This window comes from Mesoplodon densirostris, chromosome 5, assembly GCF_025265405.1.
Source record: "Mesoplodon densirostris isolate mMesDen1 chromosome 5, mMesDen1 primary haplotype, whole genome shotgun sequence".
Lineage (NCBI taxonomy): Eukaryota > Metazoa > Chordata > Mammalia > Artiodactyla > Ziphiidae > Mesoplodon > Mesoplodon densirostris.
Window position 1 is genome coordinate 6,108,990 of NC_082665.1, and position 19,156 is coordinate 6,128,145.

Genomic DNA, 19,156 nt, shown 5'->3' on the forward strand with positions numbered 1-19,156 from the left:
CTTCAATATGATAGGATATTTGCTCTGGTCAGATATTGGAGATTTACTTAAATTAATGTAAAGAGCGAGCAATATATTTCTATAATTTGATTTTCAAAACATGGTTATTTCTTCCTTTTGTAGAAAAATGTACTTTCAGAATTCCTTCAATTATATGTCCTTCCTTGATGTGTTTTGTCAATACAATGCTAAAATATGTGATAGTCATTCAAAAACTGGTATACAAAAAAAAGTTATTTTACTGCATTCAATTGCTCTGGACAGCTTTTGCCCTGTTGTCTTTAGTCGGGGGAAGGTGGAAGCCCTGCGGTGAGGTTGAGGGGATGCCCTCTCCAACATTAATGCCAGGGCTCTGGAGAACAGGAAGGGGAAAGGCCTGCCTTTGAACCTCTTCTTACCCTGGTCCTTGAAGGAAGTGAGCTACGTCTTTTAAGGTGACCTGGAAGAGAGAGAGAACCCGGCAGAGGGCAGAGCCAGCGCCAGCAGGGACGTGGCTCAGGCTAAGGACCAGAACCAGATTGAGGGTGTGGAAGACTTCGGGAAAGGAATGGGACCGAGCGACCAAAGAGGAGAGTGACCAGGAGACGGGGCTACGACGGGGCCACGACGGGGCCAGGGAAAATGGGGGAAGAGACAGCATGGGTACAGCAGTGAGACAAGAGGACAATCGTGCTTTTAAAAGGAGGGGCTGAGGGTGAGGATGCACCTGGGGCGATGGACGGGCTGGAGCCAGTGAAGAGGCGAGTGCGGGGCTGTCCTTAGGTCTGTTCAAAAGAGCACAGTTGGGCTTCCCTGGTGGCGCAGTGGTTGAGAGTCCGCCTGCCGATGCGGGGGACACGGGTTCGTGCTCCGGTCTGGGAAGATCCCACATGCCGCGGAGCGGCTGAGCCCGTGAGCCATGGCCGCTGAGCCTGCGCGTCCGGAGCCTGTGCTCCGCAACGGGAGAGGCCACAGCAGTGAGAGGCCCGCGTACCGCAAAAAAAAAATAAAAAAAAGAGCACAGTTCACTCTTTGTAGTGGGAAGCACGCCTACTTTTAAGCAATGAGAAGAGTCCCTTTTTGGCTAACATGGACTTAAAGGTACATGTTTTTGGTGAATTAAGTGTTTTAGCTTAGCGGCTTAACAATTAGTTATCTTAAGAGTAGCTTAATCATTCAGCTAAATCTGCCTTATTGTGTGAAATGGGACAGAAATTGTAAGCTTTACCATTCTTATGTATAGGTTAGGATAATGAGATATATCTTTAAGGATTAAACCCTATTTCAAGTTTCCTAACCTTTATTATTATGCAAGTATGCATGACATACATAGTATGAATTTATTCTATGTCACTCAAATGCAAGTGGGATATTTACCTTTCTGAAGCAAAACCATCTGGTTCATTCTCTCACGTGCACCCACTAGGGTAGATAAGACATTGAATCTCAGTCATGTTTGGGGAGTGAAGGGAGTATGGGGGGCCTTACACAGACAAGGACATTTGGGGAAGGGTCTCTGGCCCTTCCATTTTCATCACGTCTGTGTTTCTTGTTTAGGCCCATGTGATCTTTAAAAGGCTGACACCTCGTGTTTTCGAAGCACCCAGGCCCTCGGTGCACATCTCGACCTGGGGCCTTGGCCTGTGCCCCATGCCCGTGGGGTTTAGTCCCCACTCATGCTGACTCTGCCCTCCCATCACTCGAGTCCAGCGTGAGGTGGGGACACAAGCCTCCAGTGCCCACGGAACCCACCACCCCTCATCCCTCCAGGCTCAGGAGAATCTCTTTCTCCTCCACGGTCACACCACCCAAGAGCTGGAAGGCATTACAAGCTGGGGTCAAGTTCAGTCATGCTGGACATGGTGTGGAGCCCGAGAGCCCTCACCTACCCCTGTTTTCATCCAGCCTGATCCACACTGCCTGGGTCTAGAACTCCCCCAGCCAGTGCCCAAGGTATTAAGAGTGTCCGGCCTGATACAACCGCAGACACCTCTTCTCTGGCCTTCTAGTAGGTGTCTTAGAGTCTGACCTCTGCTTCCCAGTTTTCAGTGTGCTCAAAAGTCTATTCCAAGATACTCAAGTATTCAACCATAGCCCCTACTACATTGTTCCCAGTGGGAAAATAAAAACCTCTGGCGGTGTAGTTGTAAAGACAGTCCATTGGTTATTGATTTGATACCGATCCTGTGATCACTGTGAAATCTGTGTGGTCTGTCATGCTCAAGATTCACATGCTTTATCCTCAGAAAGCATCTTCTGTTTCTTTTGACTCATTGTTTCCATCACAGGCAGAACTGCCTTTCCCACCACCTAGACCAAACATGCTAAGCCACGTCTCAGATGATGTGTCCACGCTTGGCCAATAGCTTAGGGTTAGGACTCCAGTGACAGGGGCCACTAAGAGCCCTCCTCTCTCCAGGATGAGGACCATTTTGTGTGTGGGGGGGGGGTTGGGGGGTTTTTTTGTGGTACGCGGGCCTCTCACTGTTGCGGCCTCTCCCGTTGCGGAGCACAGGCTCCGGACGCCCAGGCTCAGCGGCCATGGCTCACGGGCCCAGCCGCTCCGCGGCGTGTGGGATCTTCCCGGACCGGGGCACGAACCCGTGTCCCCTGCATCGGCAGGGGGACTCTCAGCCACTGCGCCACCAGGGAAGCCCGAGGAGCGTATTTTTTTTAGATTCTAGAATCCAGTTTCAATCTTCTCAGAGTATAGATATACTAATATGTGCACATGCACACACACATATATTTACATACACGGATGCACATATGAATATCATACAGATGCACATACAATACATATGGGGCAGGGACAAAGGTACATAGACGTGAGTCTGTCTCACCACTTACCAGCTGTGTGCCCACTGATAAGTGACATCACTCAGCACAGTTTTTTCATCTTCCAAATGGGATAGTAATACAATGAGGTTACACATACATTTGACATACTCGAATTCGGTTACATAAGCTTCATGTAATATCGTTTAGATGCCTTTTGCTCAAAATAGACTCCCAAATACAAACCATCTAAGTAGTTAATTTAGTGCTCACCCAAAAGTAACAGAGGAAAAATTGGTTGTGTTGGGTTTATTGAGAGATGGAATCCTTAGATGAATACTCTAAGCAGTTTAATGGCTTTTTAAGGTTCTTTTTAAATATATGAGATCATCATATATATAACATTAGGCTCTAATGTTACACTCTGATTGCCTTGTAACGTTTTGTTGGAAGAATTATGTCAGATAATCTACATAAAGCATTTAATTCGATGTTTCACATACAGTAAACCCTTAGTAAATGTTATCGAGTATTATGATTTTTAGTATACCTTTTATGATAGAAATAAGTACAGGTTTTAGAGTCATAGAAGACCTGGTTTTCAGTTCATTTTATGTTACTTTGTGGTTATGTAACCTTTGACAAATGACTTATAATCTCCAGCTATAAAACAGACTGCTACTGATGTTAAAGGATTGTATTAAATGAGATACCTAAATACAAAGTACCTAGCCTAAAGCATGGGTATTCATTCAGTGTTAGTTCCTTCCCCTTCTAGTTTGCGTGTGTGTATGTATATGTGTGAGGGCAGGGGGTGGGGGGTATTACACACGCCTGTATATTTACATATCTACATATCTATATATACATTACTAGTAACAAACTGGATTATTTGCTTACACAGGCCAGAAGGAAATCTCGGTGGAGAAAAAGCACAACTGGAATGCACCATTTTTAAATTCTCAGATCAGTGTGGCTGCCCAGAGACGAGATGCCATGGCTCACCGCATACTCTCAGCGAGGCTTCATAAGATTAAAGAAATGAAAAATGAATTAGCTGATCTACACTGCAAACTGGAGGCCACAGTCATAGAAAACCAATTTCTGAAACAACTCCAGCTTAAGCACTTGAAAGCTATAGGAAAATATGAGAATTCACAAAATAATCTACCTCAAACTGTGGTTAAACATCAGAACGAAGTAAAAAATTTAAGGCAGCTACTCAGGAAATCCCAGGGAAAGGAAAGAGCCGTGTCTATGAAACTTAGAGAAACAGACAGCGAGCTGTTGAAGACTAAAGATGACTTGCAGGCACTGCAGAAACTTTCTGAAGACAAAAATCTTGCAGAGAGGGATGAGCTTACTCAAAGATTGTCTGTTCTTACAACAAAAATGGAGGGAAATGACAAACAAATACAGGTCTGTATTTCAGAGGTCTAGAAACATTAAGTTTCCAAAGTTAATAGAGAGAGGGTGCGCATTCATCATATATGCCTGTGGAATGAAGCACTACCAACTGCTGTGCTGAGCAAGAGCACACGGATGGTGGTGTCTGATGGGGAGGGGGCGGGGAAGGGGAAGGGGAGGGGCACAGGAGAGAGAGAAACAGCTCCTTCTGTTGTGCACTGAGCGAGAGGTCCTGTGGCTATGTTACCCAACCTAACTCGGGTCCGCTCGCCCGTGCACAGTAAAGCCAACGTACTGACACCGGGCTGTAGTGAAGGAAGGTGTTTACTGCAGACACCAAGCAAGGAGTCCAGGCAGCTAGTGCTCAAAAGGCCCAAACTCCCTGATGGCTTTCAGGGAAAGGTTTTTAATGACAGGGTGAGGGAGGGGGGACGTGGGCTGTGTGATCACCTCGTGGACATTCTTCTGATTGGTTGGTGGTGAGGTCATCGGGAGTCAGCGTCATCAACCTTCTGGTTCCAACCTGACTGCGGTCTCCGTGCTGGTGGGCAGCATGCAGTTAACTTCTCCCACCTGATGGGGTTTCAGTATCTACAGAACAGCTCACAGGACATGGCTCAGAATATTAACTGTAGGCCCCGAGGAGGGACTAAAGGTCCTTTACTTTGTTTAATGGCTTAAACTGTTATACTTTGTCTTTTTGACTATTTTCCTTTCCTTCTGCATTTTCTCATTTCTCTGATTAAATTTACTCATTGGAACTCAGGAAAGGCCTAAGAGGATAAAGCTTTTCTACAGACCAGAGGCAGGTGGAGGACACTGCAGGGGGTGGGGTGAGGGGTTCTGTCCCAGGAAGGCCCGGTGCGGTTCTGCTCAGCTACAGCTGGGCTCATTTATCTGGAAATGACCGTTCTCTCGGGCAGTCCAGCTGCTGAGGTCAGGGGAGTTTGTTCACACGCTGAAGGGGGTTGTGCTGTGCTGTGTTGTGGGAAGCCTCTCCTAGAAAGCAAGCCCCTACTCCAAACTGCCTTCTTAAAAGGCTACTTCCCTAAACCCTGAGTGCATCTCCTCGCCACCCCTCTCCTTGTTCTCTCCCTCATCAGTCTGTTGAGACATTTCTAATGTCCTAGAAATAGAAAATCTCCCCAGGTAATATTCCTGGGGACAGATAGGGAAAAGGAATTTAAATAATTTTAGAAATGAATAGATAGATATTCCTCAAGGGTGTATGGTGGTCAAAAGCCTGGGGATTACATTACAAGGGATGATTTGGGAGAACACTCTGATCATATTGAGAATTCTGCCTATTTTACATTTACATTACATTACATTACATTACATTAGATTTACATTACATAGTTTTTGGTCTCTATGGACATAAACACAAATGGAAGTAATTTACTGTTTAATTCCCTAATGGTGAGAGACAAGTATTTTCAATGCTCTTGAAATAATAATAAGATATCAAGTTCCGTTCAGCCACTTTTTTTTCTGTTATTTCTTTTTTGGTGAAACCCTGCTCTATTTTCAAAGAGAATTTTCTCACATAAAATGGATATGGGAGCTACAGGAAATAATGAGCCACCTCATTTTTCATTCATGTAAATAGTGTACCAAACTTCTAACGTTTGGCCTTTCAGGTAGGATTGGATCCATCTTAGCATCTGTCATGTGAAAGTAAATGTATTTGTATCTCATCTACATATTTTTTACACAAACACATTTAAGTAGCTCATGTTTTTATACTACAACCAAAACCAAAAAGAATTTGAGAACTAATTAGCTATTTTCTTATCGGAGGCGCTTGGTTGTATGGGAAATTTCATTTGGTTTTAGGGCATTTGGTGGGAGAAAAAGTTTGTGGGCCAAAACATGTCGGTATTTTTTTTTATGTTAATATGTTAGGAAATGGGATTTTTAGTGATTATTTCGTCCTATTAACTTACCATATTTTCCACTTTAATGAGAAAGTATTAATGTTGTAATGAGGGAAACCACACTTTATGGAAAAGAAGGAAAGAAAAGGCCTTTTGGCCAAGCTCCTATCAAAGTCCCGCTCAAACAGTTCTCCAGTAAAACAGTTCTCGTTCCACAGAGAAAGCGAACATGCAACAGTGAGTCCTTCGTATTTATAGATGGTTACTGTGCTAAGTCAGTCGTTTCACTGCCATATAATCCATCCACGTGGTGTGGCTCTGTGAGACCCCATCATAACTTCCCGTCTCAGTTATCTGAGAATCACAGTCCGAGCCTGATGGTCTGCACTGACGCTGGTCAACCCTTTGGCAAGAGAGACTTGAAAGGTTTTCACGGAGTGGACCATGCTAAGTTAGCAGTATACTTCATTTCAACAGAACTGCTTAAGTTTAGTTGTAAAGTATAATGTTGATTTTACTTATTGACTTTTCAGGATCTGTTCCAAAAATTTTTTTTTACCAAATTCCAGAGTGTAAAAAACATTAGGCTGGAAACATGATATTTATTCCCTAGAGTTGGGATCTGGAATTTTTTGGCTTTTTGTGGGTGTGGTAATATTTAGTTCTAATATGTGTCCTCCAGACAAGCCATCCACTAAAATTGTATTAAAATTTTGGACTTTTCATAAACGTAATTAGTTCCATTACAGTCGAAGTTTTTTATAATACTACACTGGTTCCAGAGAGTTGAAATATATACTATTTTCAGAGCTTGGAGAAACAACTGAGGCTGAACAATAAAGCCTTTACTCGGCAGTTGGCCTTTGAGAACCAGAAGACCTTAGCAGCTCAAGCAGCTACAAAGACTCTGCAAATGGAAATAAAACACCTTCAACAAAAACTTAAGGTACTTCTTTCAAAGCAAAATGTAACAAAATTTGTGAAATGCTGCTTCCCAAACTATCAGAGCTATTTATGCCTAATATATCTTTAAATTACTTAACTTCAAGTATAACTTTCTCAAATTAACTTTTTCCCCTACAACCATATGAACAAAGGATCTGAAATTATGAGAATCAGTTAACAGCCTGGTGAATATGTAATTAGAAAAATTAAAACTCTTGTCTATTCATTCACAAGACTTCTTATTATCATTTTTACCTCATCACATGAAGTAATATTGTACTTTGTTAACATTTTAGTGGAACCCAAAATAAGTTTTTCTATTTAAAAAAATTCACTTAGGGCTTCCCTGGTGGCGCAGTGGTTGAGAGTCCGCCTGCCGATGCAGAGGACACGGGTTCGTGCCCCAGTCTGGGAAAATCCCACATGCCGCGGAGTGGCTGGGCCTGTGAGCCATGGCCACTGAGCCTGCGCGTCCAGAGCCTGTGCTCCGCAACGGGAGAGGCCACAGCAGTGAGAGGCCTGCATACCGCAAAAAAATAAATAAATAAATAAATAAATAATTAAAAAAATTAAAAAATTAAAAAATTCACTTATAACATTAAAATATTTAGAGTAATTTTTATGGCCCATAAATTCATTTTTTCATTTTTTTAATTGAAGTATAGTTGATTTACAATATTGTGTTAGTTTCGGGTGTATAGCAAAGTGATGCAGTTATATTTTTTTCAGGTTATTTTCCATTATTGTTTATTACAAGATATCAAATATTGTTCTCTGTGTTGTACAGTAAATCCTTGTTGCTTATCTACTTTATATATACATAAATTCATTTTAAGGCCTCACTTGCAAATATGCTTACAAAACTGTCTTTTTTTTTTGCTGTACGTGGGCCTCTCACTGCTGTGGCCTCTTCCCGTTGCGGAGCACAGGCTCCGGATGCGCAGGCTCAGCGGCCATGGCTCACGGACCCAGCCGCTCCGCGGCATGTGGGATCCTCCCGGACCGGGGCACGAACCTGTGTCCCCTGCATCGGCAGGCGGACTCTCAACCACTGCGCCACCAGGGAAGCCCCAAAACTGTCTTTTAAAATGTGCCCTCACTTGGAGAGTATTATGCTAAGTGAAAAGTCAGACAGAGAAAGACAAATACTCTATGATATCATTTATTTGTGGAATCTAAAAAATACAACTAGTGAATATAACAAAAAAGAAGCAGACTCACAGATAGAACAAACTAGTGGTTACCAGTGGGGAGAGGGAAGGGGGAGGGGCAATATAGGGGTAGTGGAGTAAGAGGTTCAAATTATTATGTATAAAATAAGATACAAGGATGTATTGTACAACACAGGGAATATAGCCAATATTTTATAATAACTATAAATGGAGTTTAACCCTTAAAAATTGTGAATCACTATACTGTACACCTGTAACATATAATATTGTACAGCAACTATACTTCAATTTTTTTAAAATCTGCCCTAAAATTGAGAATTAAAAATATTTTCTTTGGGGAGTTCCCTGGTGGTCCAGTGGTTAAGACTCAGCACTTTCACTGCCGGGCCCCAGGTTCCATCCCTGGTTGGGGAACTAAGATCCCACAAGCTCTGCAGCACAGCCAAAAGAAAAAAAAAAACATCAAAAAAAATTTACTTTTCAGACTTTTGTTCTTTCTGCCTTCACGATTTCTAAAATGTGCAACAAGTTGGAAAAGCTAGATAAAATACTTAAGAAATATAGGTCGTTCAAGCCTCAGTAAATCTTAAGCATGATACTTTAAGACAAGAATCTTTAGCTTTTATGACAACTAGGAAATACAGTGGGCTTCCCTGGTGGCGCAGTGGTTGAGAGTCCGCCTGCCGATGCAGGGGACACGGGTTCGTGCCCCGGTCCGGGAAGATCCCACATGCCGCGGAGCGGCTGGGCCCCGTGTGCCGTGGCCGCTGAGCCTGCGTGTCCGGAGCCTGTGCTCTGCAACGGGAGAGGACACAACAGTGAGGGGCCCACGTACCGCAAAAAAAAAAAAAAAAAAAGGAAATACAGGTTTCCCGGGAGCCTTGAGAGCACTCAGAGACAGGGAAGAAAGTTGGATGTAAACTCTCCCTTTGTAAAGCAGGGAAAAGAGTTCTGTTTCATTCTTCTCTGGAGCCTCAGGAAACTTCAGAGAGAAGAATATGCCAGAAAATGGGCGTGGCTATAGGAACTACCTTAGAAGTCTAACAGAAGAGGCTTCAAGATCCACTGGTCAAAGCAAACACACACATATATGGAGACAAAGCAAACACACACATATATGGAGACACAATCAGGGAATTTTAAAATAAAGTTTGTGCTCTCATATGCAGCCATGTGCACATATATACTATACAGTCATTAAAAAAACAATTTTGACAGGAGAAAAGCTTAATTAATGAAATGCTTAATGAAAAGGAAGATACAAAATTCTATATACAGTAAGATCCAAATTTATTTTTAAAAAGAAAAGTAAATATATGCAATGGATTTCTGTGCATCTGTAAAATGGAATGAGGGTTCTTTATACTGTAATATGGAGTAATAGCCAGGATATATTGATAAGTGAAAAAAGGAAGGCAGAGGGAAGTGTGTACTATGCCATCATGTAAGAAAAGGAGACAATACAAATATATCTACAAATTTGCTTACGTTTTGAAAAAAGCATAGTAGGATAATAGTGGAAATGGGGAGAAAATAGAGTAGAAGGGACAGCTATAGAACCTAGATTTCCTTGAATATCTTTTTGGTAGATTTGACTTTGGAAATATGTAAATATTTTGTGTAATCATGAAGCTGAGTGAAATGTAAAAAAAAAAAAATCAAAAAACTTTCCCTAAAAATCCAGAGTATAATGAAAAAAAAAAAAATGAGCCCACTGTGTATTCCGGTGTAGGCATAATGTCACAGTGAGACACCATTCCAAGAGACTTAAAACACATAAATTTCACTGCCTATGCCTAGTGAAATACACTCTTGATGACAGAGTGGTACGGTTATTTTGAGACTGTTGTATATATCTTATGGGATAAAGCACATAATGAACTATGTTGGTGTCATTGAGAACTGGGATTTGGGGGATGGAAGAAAGAAAATACAGAAGTAAGATAAGGTCAAATAAAAATCCTGTAGTCCTGATTGTGAACTGAAGTGAAAGTATGATTTTATGATACATTTTTATCTTTAAAAATAAATACATATTTCCTAATGTGACCCACTCACTAACAATGAATACCCCTAATGACATACTATCGTCTTCAAAATCCATAACTCACTAAAAAGAACTAAGGCACCTTAAAAAAATTCTAGGTCTGGAGCATGAACTATACTATGTGAGCCTGGGACATATAGAGAAGCAAGGAAACTACAAAGAACCATGAGGGTAATGTCAAAGAGATTCAGGAGCCAAAGATGGTTCTTACTGGCCAAAGATGGGGCAATTTAGGATCAGTAAAGATAACTGTGTGAATTGAAACTTAGCAAATATACAGAAATCAGAAAGTTCATAAGGATATTTACAAAACAAAACACCTCAGTGATTACTCAGTCACCTTTAGAGGATGCTAGGGAACCAGCACACTATTTCAAAAACTGGTAAATAAAGGAAAAGAAACAATTACTTTTACCTTTCCTATACTCAGAGTAACCAAATAATTTGTGCGAAGGGAAGACCTTCCTTGTAAAGGCATTCCCATCGATAATGAAGAAGGAATGAAAGGATGAGAATATCACTATTTTGGAACTTCTAATGAAATAGTGGATCTGAGCAATGATCGTCACAAAGGGAAACCATCCGATGCTATGCACTTCCTGACAGACGTACACACCTCCACCTAGGGAGTACTATTGCCAGAAAAACCATACCTAGATCTGATTAAACATTTAGCTCTAACAACCAATTTAAGAGAAATATGGTAGCAGGGGAACATGATAAGCAACACGTCAGGGATGAGATCAGCACCATCAGACTGTGGCAACTTCTACAGCACAAACTACCCTGTTTCCACAACAAATAAATATCAACGTGAAACAGATAAAAGAGATGAGGGTGGGAACTTATAGATTAAAAGAGACTGTGAGGAAAAACTCAACAACCAAAAAACAAATAACCCAATTCAAAAATGGGGCTTCCCGGGCTTCCCTGGTGGCGCAGTGGTTGAGAGTCCGCCTGCCGATGCAGGGGACACGGGTTCGTGCCCCGGTCCGGGAGGATCCCACATGCCGCGGAGCGGCTGGGCCCGTGAGCCATGGCCGCTGAGCCTGTGCGTCCGGAGCCTGTGCTCCGCAATGGGAGAGGCCACAAGAGTGAGAGGCCCAACTACCGCAAAAAAAAAAAAAAAAAAATGGGGCTTCCCTGGTGGCTAAGTGGTTAAGAATCCACCTGCCAATGCAGGGGACACGGGTTTGAGCCCTGGTCCAGGAAGATCCCACATGCCGCAGAGCAACTAAGCCCGTGTGCCACAACTACTGAGCCTGCACTCTAGAGCCCGCGAGCCACAACTACTGAAGCCCTTGCGCCTAGAGCCCGTGCTCCACAACAAGAGAAGCCACCGCAATGAGAAGCCCGCGCACCACAACAAAGAGTAGCCTCCGCTCGCCGCAACTAGAGAAAGCCCGTGCGCATCCACGAAGATCCAATGCAGCCAAAAATTAATTAATTAATTAATTTTAAAATATATATATTGTCCACGTCACAATGGTTTGTTACTCTGTTAAAAAGCTAGTGCTGGGGCTTCCCTGGTGGCGCAGTGGTTGAGAGTCCTCCTGCCGATGCAGGGGACACGGGATCATGTCCCAGTCCGGGAAGATCCCACATGCCGTGAAGCGGCTGGGCCCGTGAGCCATGGCCGCTGAGCCTGCGCGTCCGGAGCCTGTGCTCCACAACAGGAGAGGCCACAACAGTGAGAGGCCCACATACCGCAAAAAAAAAAAAAAAGCTAGGGCTTTTTTTTTTTTTAAGCTAGTGCTTTTTGATGTCGGGAATGATATATAATGATATGGCCCATTTCTGTTTCTGCTGGAACCTATAGATTTTATTCAAAGAACACTGAGCTCACTTTAAATTGGTTTTTTTACAAGAAATCAAGGTTGATAAAAGCAAACAGTTACAGAAATATTGGTATTGTGGTTCTCTTTAGGAGAAGAGTCGAGAGCTGGAAATTAGAAACATCTATACTAACCAGATACTTAGAAATTTACATGACAAAGAAGATTATCCAAAAGGTAAAGTATGTTTTAATTATTTTTGCTCGAAATCTATTTTGAAGTATCTAGTCAGATTTTCTAACTTATATCACCAAGATAACAGACATTTTAAAAACTCGTTTTGTTAAGCATTGAGACACATTTTGTGATTCTAGAATAACAAAACTGTGACATGGTTGAAACAGCTAGAAGAGAAAAGAGAGGCTTTCCCGTGTTCCCATCCTCCACTCAGTCTTTTATGTCCTTACTCAGGTGAATGAGAGGGTAACTTTCAACTTGATGCAAAATGCCTGCCAAATACTGGACTTTCTAGGTAGACCTGTTAGCCACTGTGTGGATTTTTAAGGTTAACTTTATTTAGGTACAGTTTACCCTAATACGATGCACCCGTTTTAAGCGTGCAATTCCATGGGTTTTGACAAGTGCTTATACCCATGTAACCACCACCTCCCTCAAGATTTAGAACACCCACCCATCTCCTCAGGAGGTGCCCCCTCATGCCCCTGGCAGTCAGGGGTCCTCCAGCCCCAGCCCAAGACAACCTCGGATTTCCTCGGTCACAGTAGTTCAGTTTGCCTGTTCCATAATTTCATGAGTGGGATTGTACAGCAGGTCCTCTTTGGTGTCTGGCTTCTCCTGGCCAGCATGTTTTTGAGACGCATCTATGCTGTGCTACTGTCATTAGCTTGTACCTTTTTATTGCTGAGTAGTATCTTTTCCTTCAAGACAGGATGTACTTATTCCCTCCCCCGCAAGATCTCCCAGCATAAGATTCTGCTCAGAAGAGACACAATAGGAACACTTGCCTCTCATTTTGCTACAAGTAACTATGTGTTTACTTTTCAAGGCAACAGCCTCACACTTCCTTGACTGCCTTTGTTTGCTTTTGGTTTATAATCCAGAACAACAGCCAGCAGAGAAGATGATAAAATCAAACATGGGGTCATTTAAATGGGATAACACTTCAAGGAAAGTCACTACCGGGTTTAACGTTCATGCACTTTAGTGTGGGCAACCCAACCATCGATACCCAAGAGCTCTGACACAGGAGGCCCGATGGCGCACCCTCTCACAACCGCACGGCTACGGTTTTGAATCCCTTCTGCCAGCAGGGACAGCCGTGTCCTCCAATGGCAATGCCGACTCATCCTAATGCCTGCTTCTTTGGTACTTTACCACTGTGATAGCCATAACCTCTGGGGCCCAAAATAAGACAAAACAGGCGACATGCTAGGGGAAAAAGTGAAACTGGCAAATGTTATATACATTTACTGAAAATCTTTAGAAAACATCTACTATACTTTGTTTTATAATTACATTACAAACTTCAGTTGTTATTTTATATTTAAAGTCAATATTGCTTCCAAATGTAAAATATGTTTCTTACATATAATACACCTGTTCTGTAGTTTCTTCAACAAAGTCAGTACAAGCAGACAGGAAAAGTGTTCCATTTACAAGTATGCGACACCAGGAAACCCAAAAATCGGAAGATGTTCCATCTTTGACAACTAAGGTACAGCAAATTTGAATTCTTGCCGTGTCTAATTAAACATATCTTTACAAAAATAAGCTCTACTCACTTGTTCTATACAAAAAGTATTTGTATTCATTAAATAAAACACAATTTAAAATTACCTCTACTGCCAAAAATATGTTTTTGCCACTTTTCTAAATTATAGGGTAAAAAGACAAGAGGAAACAATGGTCATAAAGAAAAATCGATTGAAATAATCCATGCAAGTCCTCACTGTATCAGTAAACTACCAAACCAAGAGGATTCCAAGAGAAAATATGAAGGTAATTTTAACAACTTTCAAAAGTCTCCTTTACTTTTTTTTTTTTTTGTCTGTGTTGGGTCTTCATTGCTGCATGCGGGCTTTTCTCTAGCTGCGGCAAGTGGGCTACTCTTCGTTGCGGTGCACGGTCTTCTCATTGCAGTGGCGTCTCTTGTTGCGGAGCATGGGGTCTAGGCGCAGGGGCTTCAGTAGTTGTGGCACGTGGACTCAGTAGTTGTGGCTTGTGGGCTTAGTTGCTCCACGGCATGTGGGATCTTCCTGGACCAGGGCTCGAACCCGGGTCCCCTGCGTTGGCAGGCAGATTCCTAACCACTGTGCCACCAGGGAAGCCCCTCTCCTCTACTCTTACTTTATTTTTTTAACTTGTGAATTACTCAGTGTGTGTATAAAAGTATACATAAAACAGATATATTCAATTTAAAGAACTGTTATAAAACGAACTCCACTACCTGCTTAAGACGTGGAACATTACCATCCCCTGGGACACCCTGCGGGCCCTTCATAACTTTAACCCTCCCGCTGCCCACCACAGACAACCACGATCTTCCATTTCATGCCAGGTTTTCCGCACAACTCCCGATCTCGTGTGTATTCTTAGACAACATGTTCAGTTTTGAAAAACTGAATCTCAAAGAAGATGCCCCTAAAGAAGATTCCAGAGCAGGCAGGCTGGGCGCAGCTTCCCTGAAGGCACCGAGGCCCAGCCAGGGCCAAGGTCATGCCGGGTCCTGGGAGCTGGGGACCCATCGGAGACGGGCAGCGGCAGGGCTGCTCTGCGGGTGGGGTGTGGGGAGAGGCCCCGTGTGCTGGGCTCCCCAGAGAGCGCAGAGGGCTCTGTGCGGTGAAATGAGGGTCCTCAGCCCACCCAGGCTGCAGGCACCATAGGGAGGGCGACAGCTTGGCCAGGCCCCACGTGGTCAGGTCAGACCGAGGACACCGGAGGCTGGGGGGTTAGCGGGGCAGGGGCTTGGTGGTGCCAGCCCTTAATGCTTAAGCCCTTGGCCTGGTGCCCTCTGCGGTCCTGGGGCCTCCCTTCACCCTTCCTGCTGGTTCCTGTCACCCCTTCACCACCAGGTCTCTTTCCTACCCTGTGTCCTTCCCTTTCCTGGTAAACGCCATCATGTCCTATGAGCACAACCTCTACTGGCTTCTTGAGAACACTTGCGTGGAAGGTAAATCTGTGTGCATTTCCTCTGGAGATGTCATGTTTCTACTTAGACTTGATTAATAATTGACTGGAAAGAAAATTCTAGGCTGGAGATCATTTTCCCTCAGAACGTTGAAGACACTGCCCCATTGTTTCCATGTTAAGTTATTGCTAAAGGGACATCTGGGCGACACCCCACCGGGCTGGGCGAGCACAACCTCCCTAGAAAGAGCCCCTCCGAGGGGCCCAGGGCCATGCCGGGAGGGGCTACCTCTTAGCAGTGAGGCCAGACTGCCTTTAGAATGAGGTTTAAATAACACCGAGGGTGGGCAGAACCCCTGGAAAGCCACTGGCTCCCGTACGGTTCCTTCTGTGGTCACTGGTCAGTTTACGTTTTCCACCTGTTTTTTAGTCCACTTTGGTAATTTTTTTTAATAAACTTATTTTATTTATTTTTGGCTGCGTTGGGTCTTCATCGCTGCACGCGGGCTTTCTCTAGTTGCGGCGGGCAGGGGCTCCTCAGTTGTGGTGCGCGGGCTTCTCATTGCCGTGGCAGAGTACCAGCTCTAGGTGCGCCGGCTTCAGTAGTTGTGGCTCATGGGCTCTAGGTGCGCGGGCTCAGTAGTTGTGGCGCACGGGCTTAGTTGCTCCACGGCATGTGGGATCTTCCCGGACCAGGGCTCGAACCCGTGTCCCCTGCATTGGCAGGCGGATTCTTAACCACTGCGCCACCAGGGAAGCCCCATTTTGGTAATTCTTACTGTCCTAGAAAGTTTCCTCATTCACTTGACAAATATTTTCTGCGCATATACTGTGTCGGGCACTGCTCCGGGCCCTGGGGACAATATGCCCCGCCCTCGGGAGCCTGTGCCCTTGGGGAAGACCTGTGGGGCTGCGAGGAGAGGGCGGTGGTGCTGGAAAGAAGGTCCCCACCGAGGAGGGGGCAGGGAAGGGACTGAGGGTGAGCTGACGGCAGCTCAGGAGACCAGAAGGAAGTGATCCACGCGGAACCCCGAGAGGAAACGGTCCCACGGACGCTGGGCCCAGAGGAGGGGTTGCACAGGGGGCGACGAAGTAGAAGGTGGCATGTCGGAGGGAGCGGTGAGCAGGGCGCTTCGGCCACGGTGAGGACCGTGGAGCCGGGATGGAGCTGGTGCGGAGGAGGGACCAGACCCACTCCTGGGCGGCAGCGGGGAGGCCAGGCGGGGCTGGGGAGGTCGTGGAAAATAAGTACTTTCCCCCATGTTCTCAAATGTTAACATTCTCATCAGGTATCACAGGGCATAATATTAACAGCTATATAGAGTTAATTGTACGTTTGACTGGCTTCCAGCCTCAGCATTAATTCTTTTTCTTTAAATCTACTTTTTTAAAACTTTTTATTTTATATTGGAGTACACCATTCTTGAAACATACTTCTTTCTCCTGCTAGTATTATTTTCATTTTCCTAGAGTATAAGTGAGTGATTTTATTCCAGAATGTAGCCACATGAGGAAACGTTCCAACTCTTTGCACACCCGATATTGTCCCCCCATCCTCCCTCACCAACGATGGCCTCACTGAGCGGTTCGCTGTTAGCAATGCTGTTTGCTCAGAACCCGCGAGGGTCTGGTCCTCTGAGGAGGGGAGAGCTGCGCACAGGGCTTCCTCGGTGCCTGGGGAAGGATCTGCAGAGGAAGGGACATCTCTCCATACAACAGTATTCTGCGATCATCTCCTCCTGGCAGTGCATGCTCACCTCCTCATTCAGTAACTCAGTTTCCACAATCCCACGTGCTCTAATTCATTTAACCAGGAATCCTTGAACAGATGTTCAGGATGTTTCACTCTTACTAAACCAGGCTATACAGGACTTCCCTGGTGGTGCAGTGGTTAAGAATCTGCCTGCCAATGCGGGGGACACGGGTTTGAGCCCTGGTCCAGGAAGATCCCACATGCTGTGGAGCAACTAAGCCGGTGTGCCACCACTACTGAGCCTGCGCTCTAGAGCCTGCGAGCCACAACTACTGAGCCTGTGTGCTGCAACTACTGAAGCCCGCGTGCCTAGAACCCATGCTCCACAACGAGAAGCCACCGCAGTGAGAAGCCCGCACACCGCAACAAATAGTAGCCCACGCTTGCCACAACTAGAGAAAGCCCATGCGCACCAACGAAGACCCAATGCAGTCAAAAATTAAATAAATAAATTTATTGGGAAAAAAAAAAACCAAACAGGCTGCAGTGAACCTCCTTAGACGCATCTTTGTGCATTTTTGTAGGGTTTGGTTCTACAAGTGAAGTTGTTGGGTCTAAGAGCATGTTCACTTAAATTTTGACAGATACTCTACCAAATTGCCATCCAAACTACATACCAGCTTACAAAGCCACCAATGGGGAACAAAAGTTCCAATTTCCCCATATTCTCTCCAACTCTGGAAATCATTTGCCAATTGGACAGGTAAAAAATATTCTCTTGTTTTAACGGGCACTACTTCTAGCTGGTGGTGTTGAACACCTATTAATAACATATTGGCAAAGTTTATGAATATCATTTTCCTTTGGTTTCATAATTCTCATTTATCTGGTATGTTCTAGGAAAGTATAACATTTCAAGCTTGTTAATACCACCTTTCCCTGTATTTTCTTTCCTTTTTGTCATTGTAATGTGCTTGTCGGTAGGTGTAAATAACTGTGCTCAACATGCCATCTTGAAATAGAAATCCATTAATTTTAAACATCAGTAAATTAACTATTTTTCTACAGATTTATCAAAGGAAGAGGAAGATATGGAAGCACAGCCATCTCTGGAGAATATTGGACAACAGAGAGAGAGAACAGAAGATCAAGAAAAGAAAACCACTTTAGTAAAAGAAGAACAGGAACTACCACCAAAAAGAATTCAAGTAATCCATCCCGAAGGGGAAAGTGGTCAGGAAGACGATACAGTAAATGAAAAGTCTGAAAGAAGTCCAGAAATAAGTGAAATGGGCGAAACGCCAGGTAAAAATGCTGCTCCAAATATCAAAATACCCTTCAGACAAAGAAAACATTATTCATTCACAGAAGCGATCGAAAACTTGCATCATGGGCTTCCTGCCTCAGGCAGGCTGGCCAATGCAGGCAGCACGAGGTGCACTCATAGCATAGGCAAGCACCACAGCCACGGGGGAGAACTGAGGCTGGAGCATCCCACTGTCACCTATGAACCCTCTTTTGGTAAATCTTCCAGAACAAAAGCAAAAGACACAACTTTCAGAGAGAAGAAAAGCAGTCTAATGGAAGAACTCTTTGGATCAGGCTATGTCTTAAAAAATAACCAAACAAGCACTGCTGTTATGAAGGGGCCTGAGGAGACTTTGCAGAGTAAGAAGATGCATCATCTACCCCCTAGTCAGGCCTCCACCAGCAATGCTTTTGGAGATTCTAAAGTAACTGTGGTAAATTCTATTAAGTCATCTTCACCTACTCTGCATCATCTACCCCCTAGTCAGGCCTCCGCCAGCAATGCTTTTGGAGATTCTAAAGTAACTGTGGTAAATTCTATTAAGTCATCTTCACCTACAGAAGGAAAGTGAAAAATAAATATTTAAATATATTCCAATATCCTAATCCACTCTGGTTTGATATTCTGGTTTTATGGGCCTTTAATCTTGTAGTTTTAATGTGTGTGTGTGTGTGTATGTGTGTGTTTTCAGTACTTAAATTGACTGAATAATTAAGGTTTTGTTTTATTGCTAATCTAATTTTTTAAAGTTCATTGTATATTAGCCAGTGACAACAAATACAAAATTACATCTTTTTTCTTCTACAACTGACACATGTCCGTTATCTTTTGGAAGACTGATTTATTACATGGCTTCAATATACTATGGGATTCCATAGCTAGTAAGTGTAAGTTAGTCAACCTAAGACGTACACGTCATGCACGTAAGAACCTTATCAGGAATCAAATTACATTGTAACTTAAAAACACAGAAGCAGCTCTGAAAGGAAACAATATAAGAAGCCTCTATTTAAAAAAAAAAAAAAAG

At 43.7% G+C, this 19,156-nt stretch overlaps 1 protein-coding gene across 1 annotated transcript in view; it reads left to right on the top strand.

Moving 5' to 3' along the window:
- The window catches only part of LCA5L (lebercilin LCA5 like), a 39,234-nt gene extending 20,534 nt beyond the window's left edge, over nucleotides 1-18,700 (top strand). The window contains exons 4-10 of the mRNA XM_060099783.1: nucleotides 3,662-4,176; nucleotides 6,850-6,987; nucleotides 12,133-12,217; nucleotides 13,609-13,715; nucleotides 13,882-13,999; nucleotides 17,889-18,520; nucleotides 18,617-18,700. Of these exons, the coding sequence (XP_059955766.1) occupies nucleotides 3,662-4,176; nucleotides 6,850-6,987; nucleotides 12,133-12,217; nucleotides 13,609-13,715; nucleotides 13,882-13,999; nucleotides 17,889-18,520; nucleotides 18,617-18,700 (1,679 nt within the window). The remainder of the gene's footprint in view (nucleotides 1-3,661; nucleotides 4,177-6,849; nucleotides 6,988-12,132; nucleotides 12,218-13,608; nucleotides 13,716-13,881; nucleotides 14,000-17,888; nucleotides 18,521-18,616) is intronic.
- The last annotated feature ends 456 nt before the right edge of the window (nucleotides 18,701-19,156 follow it).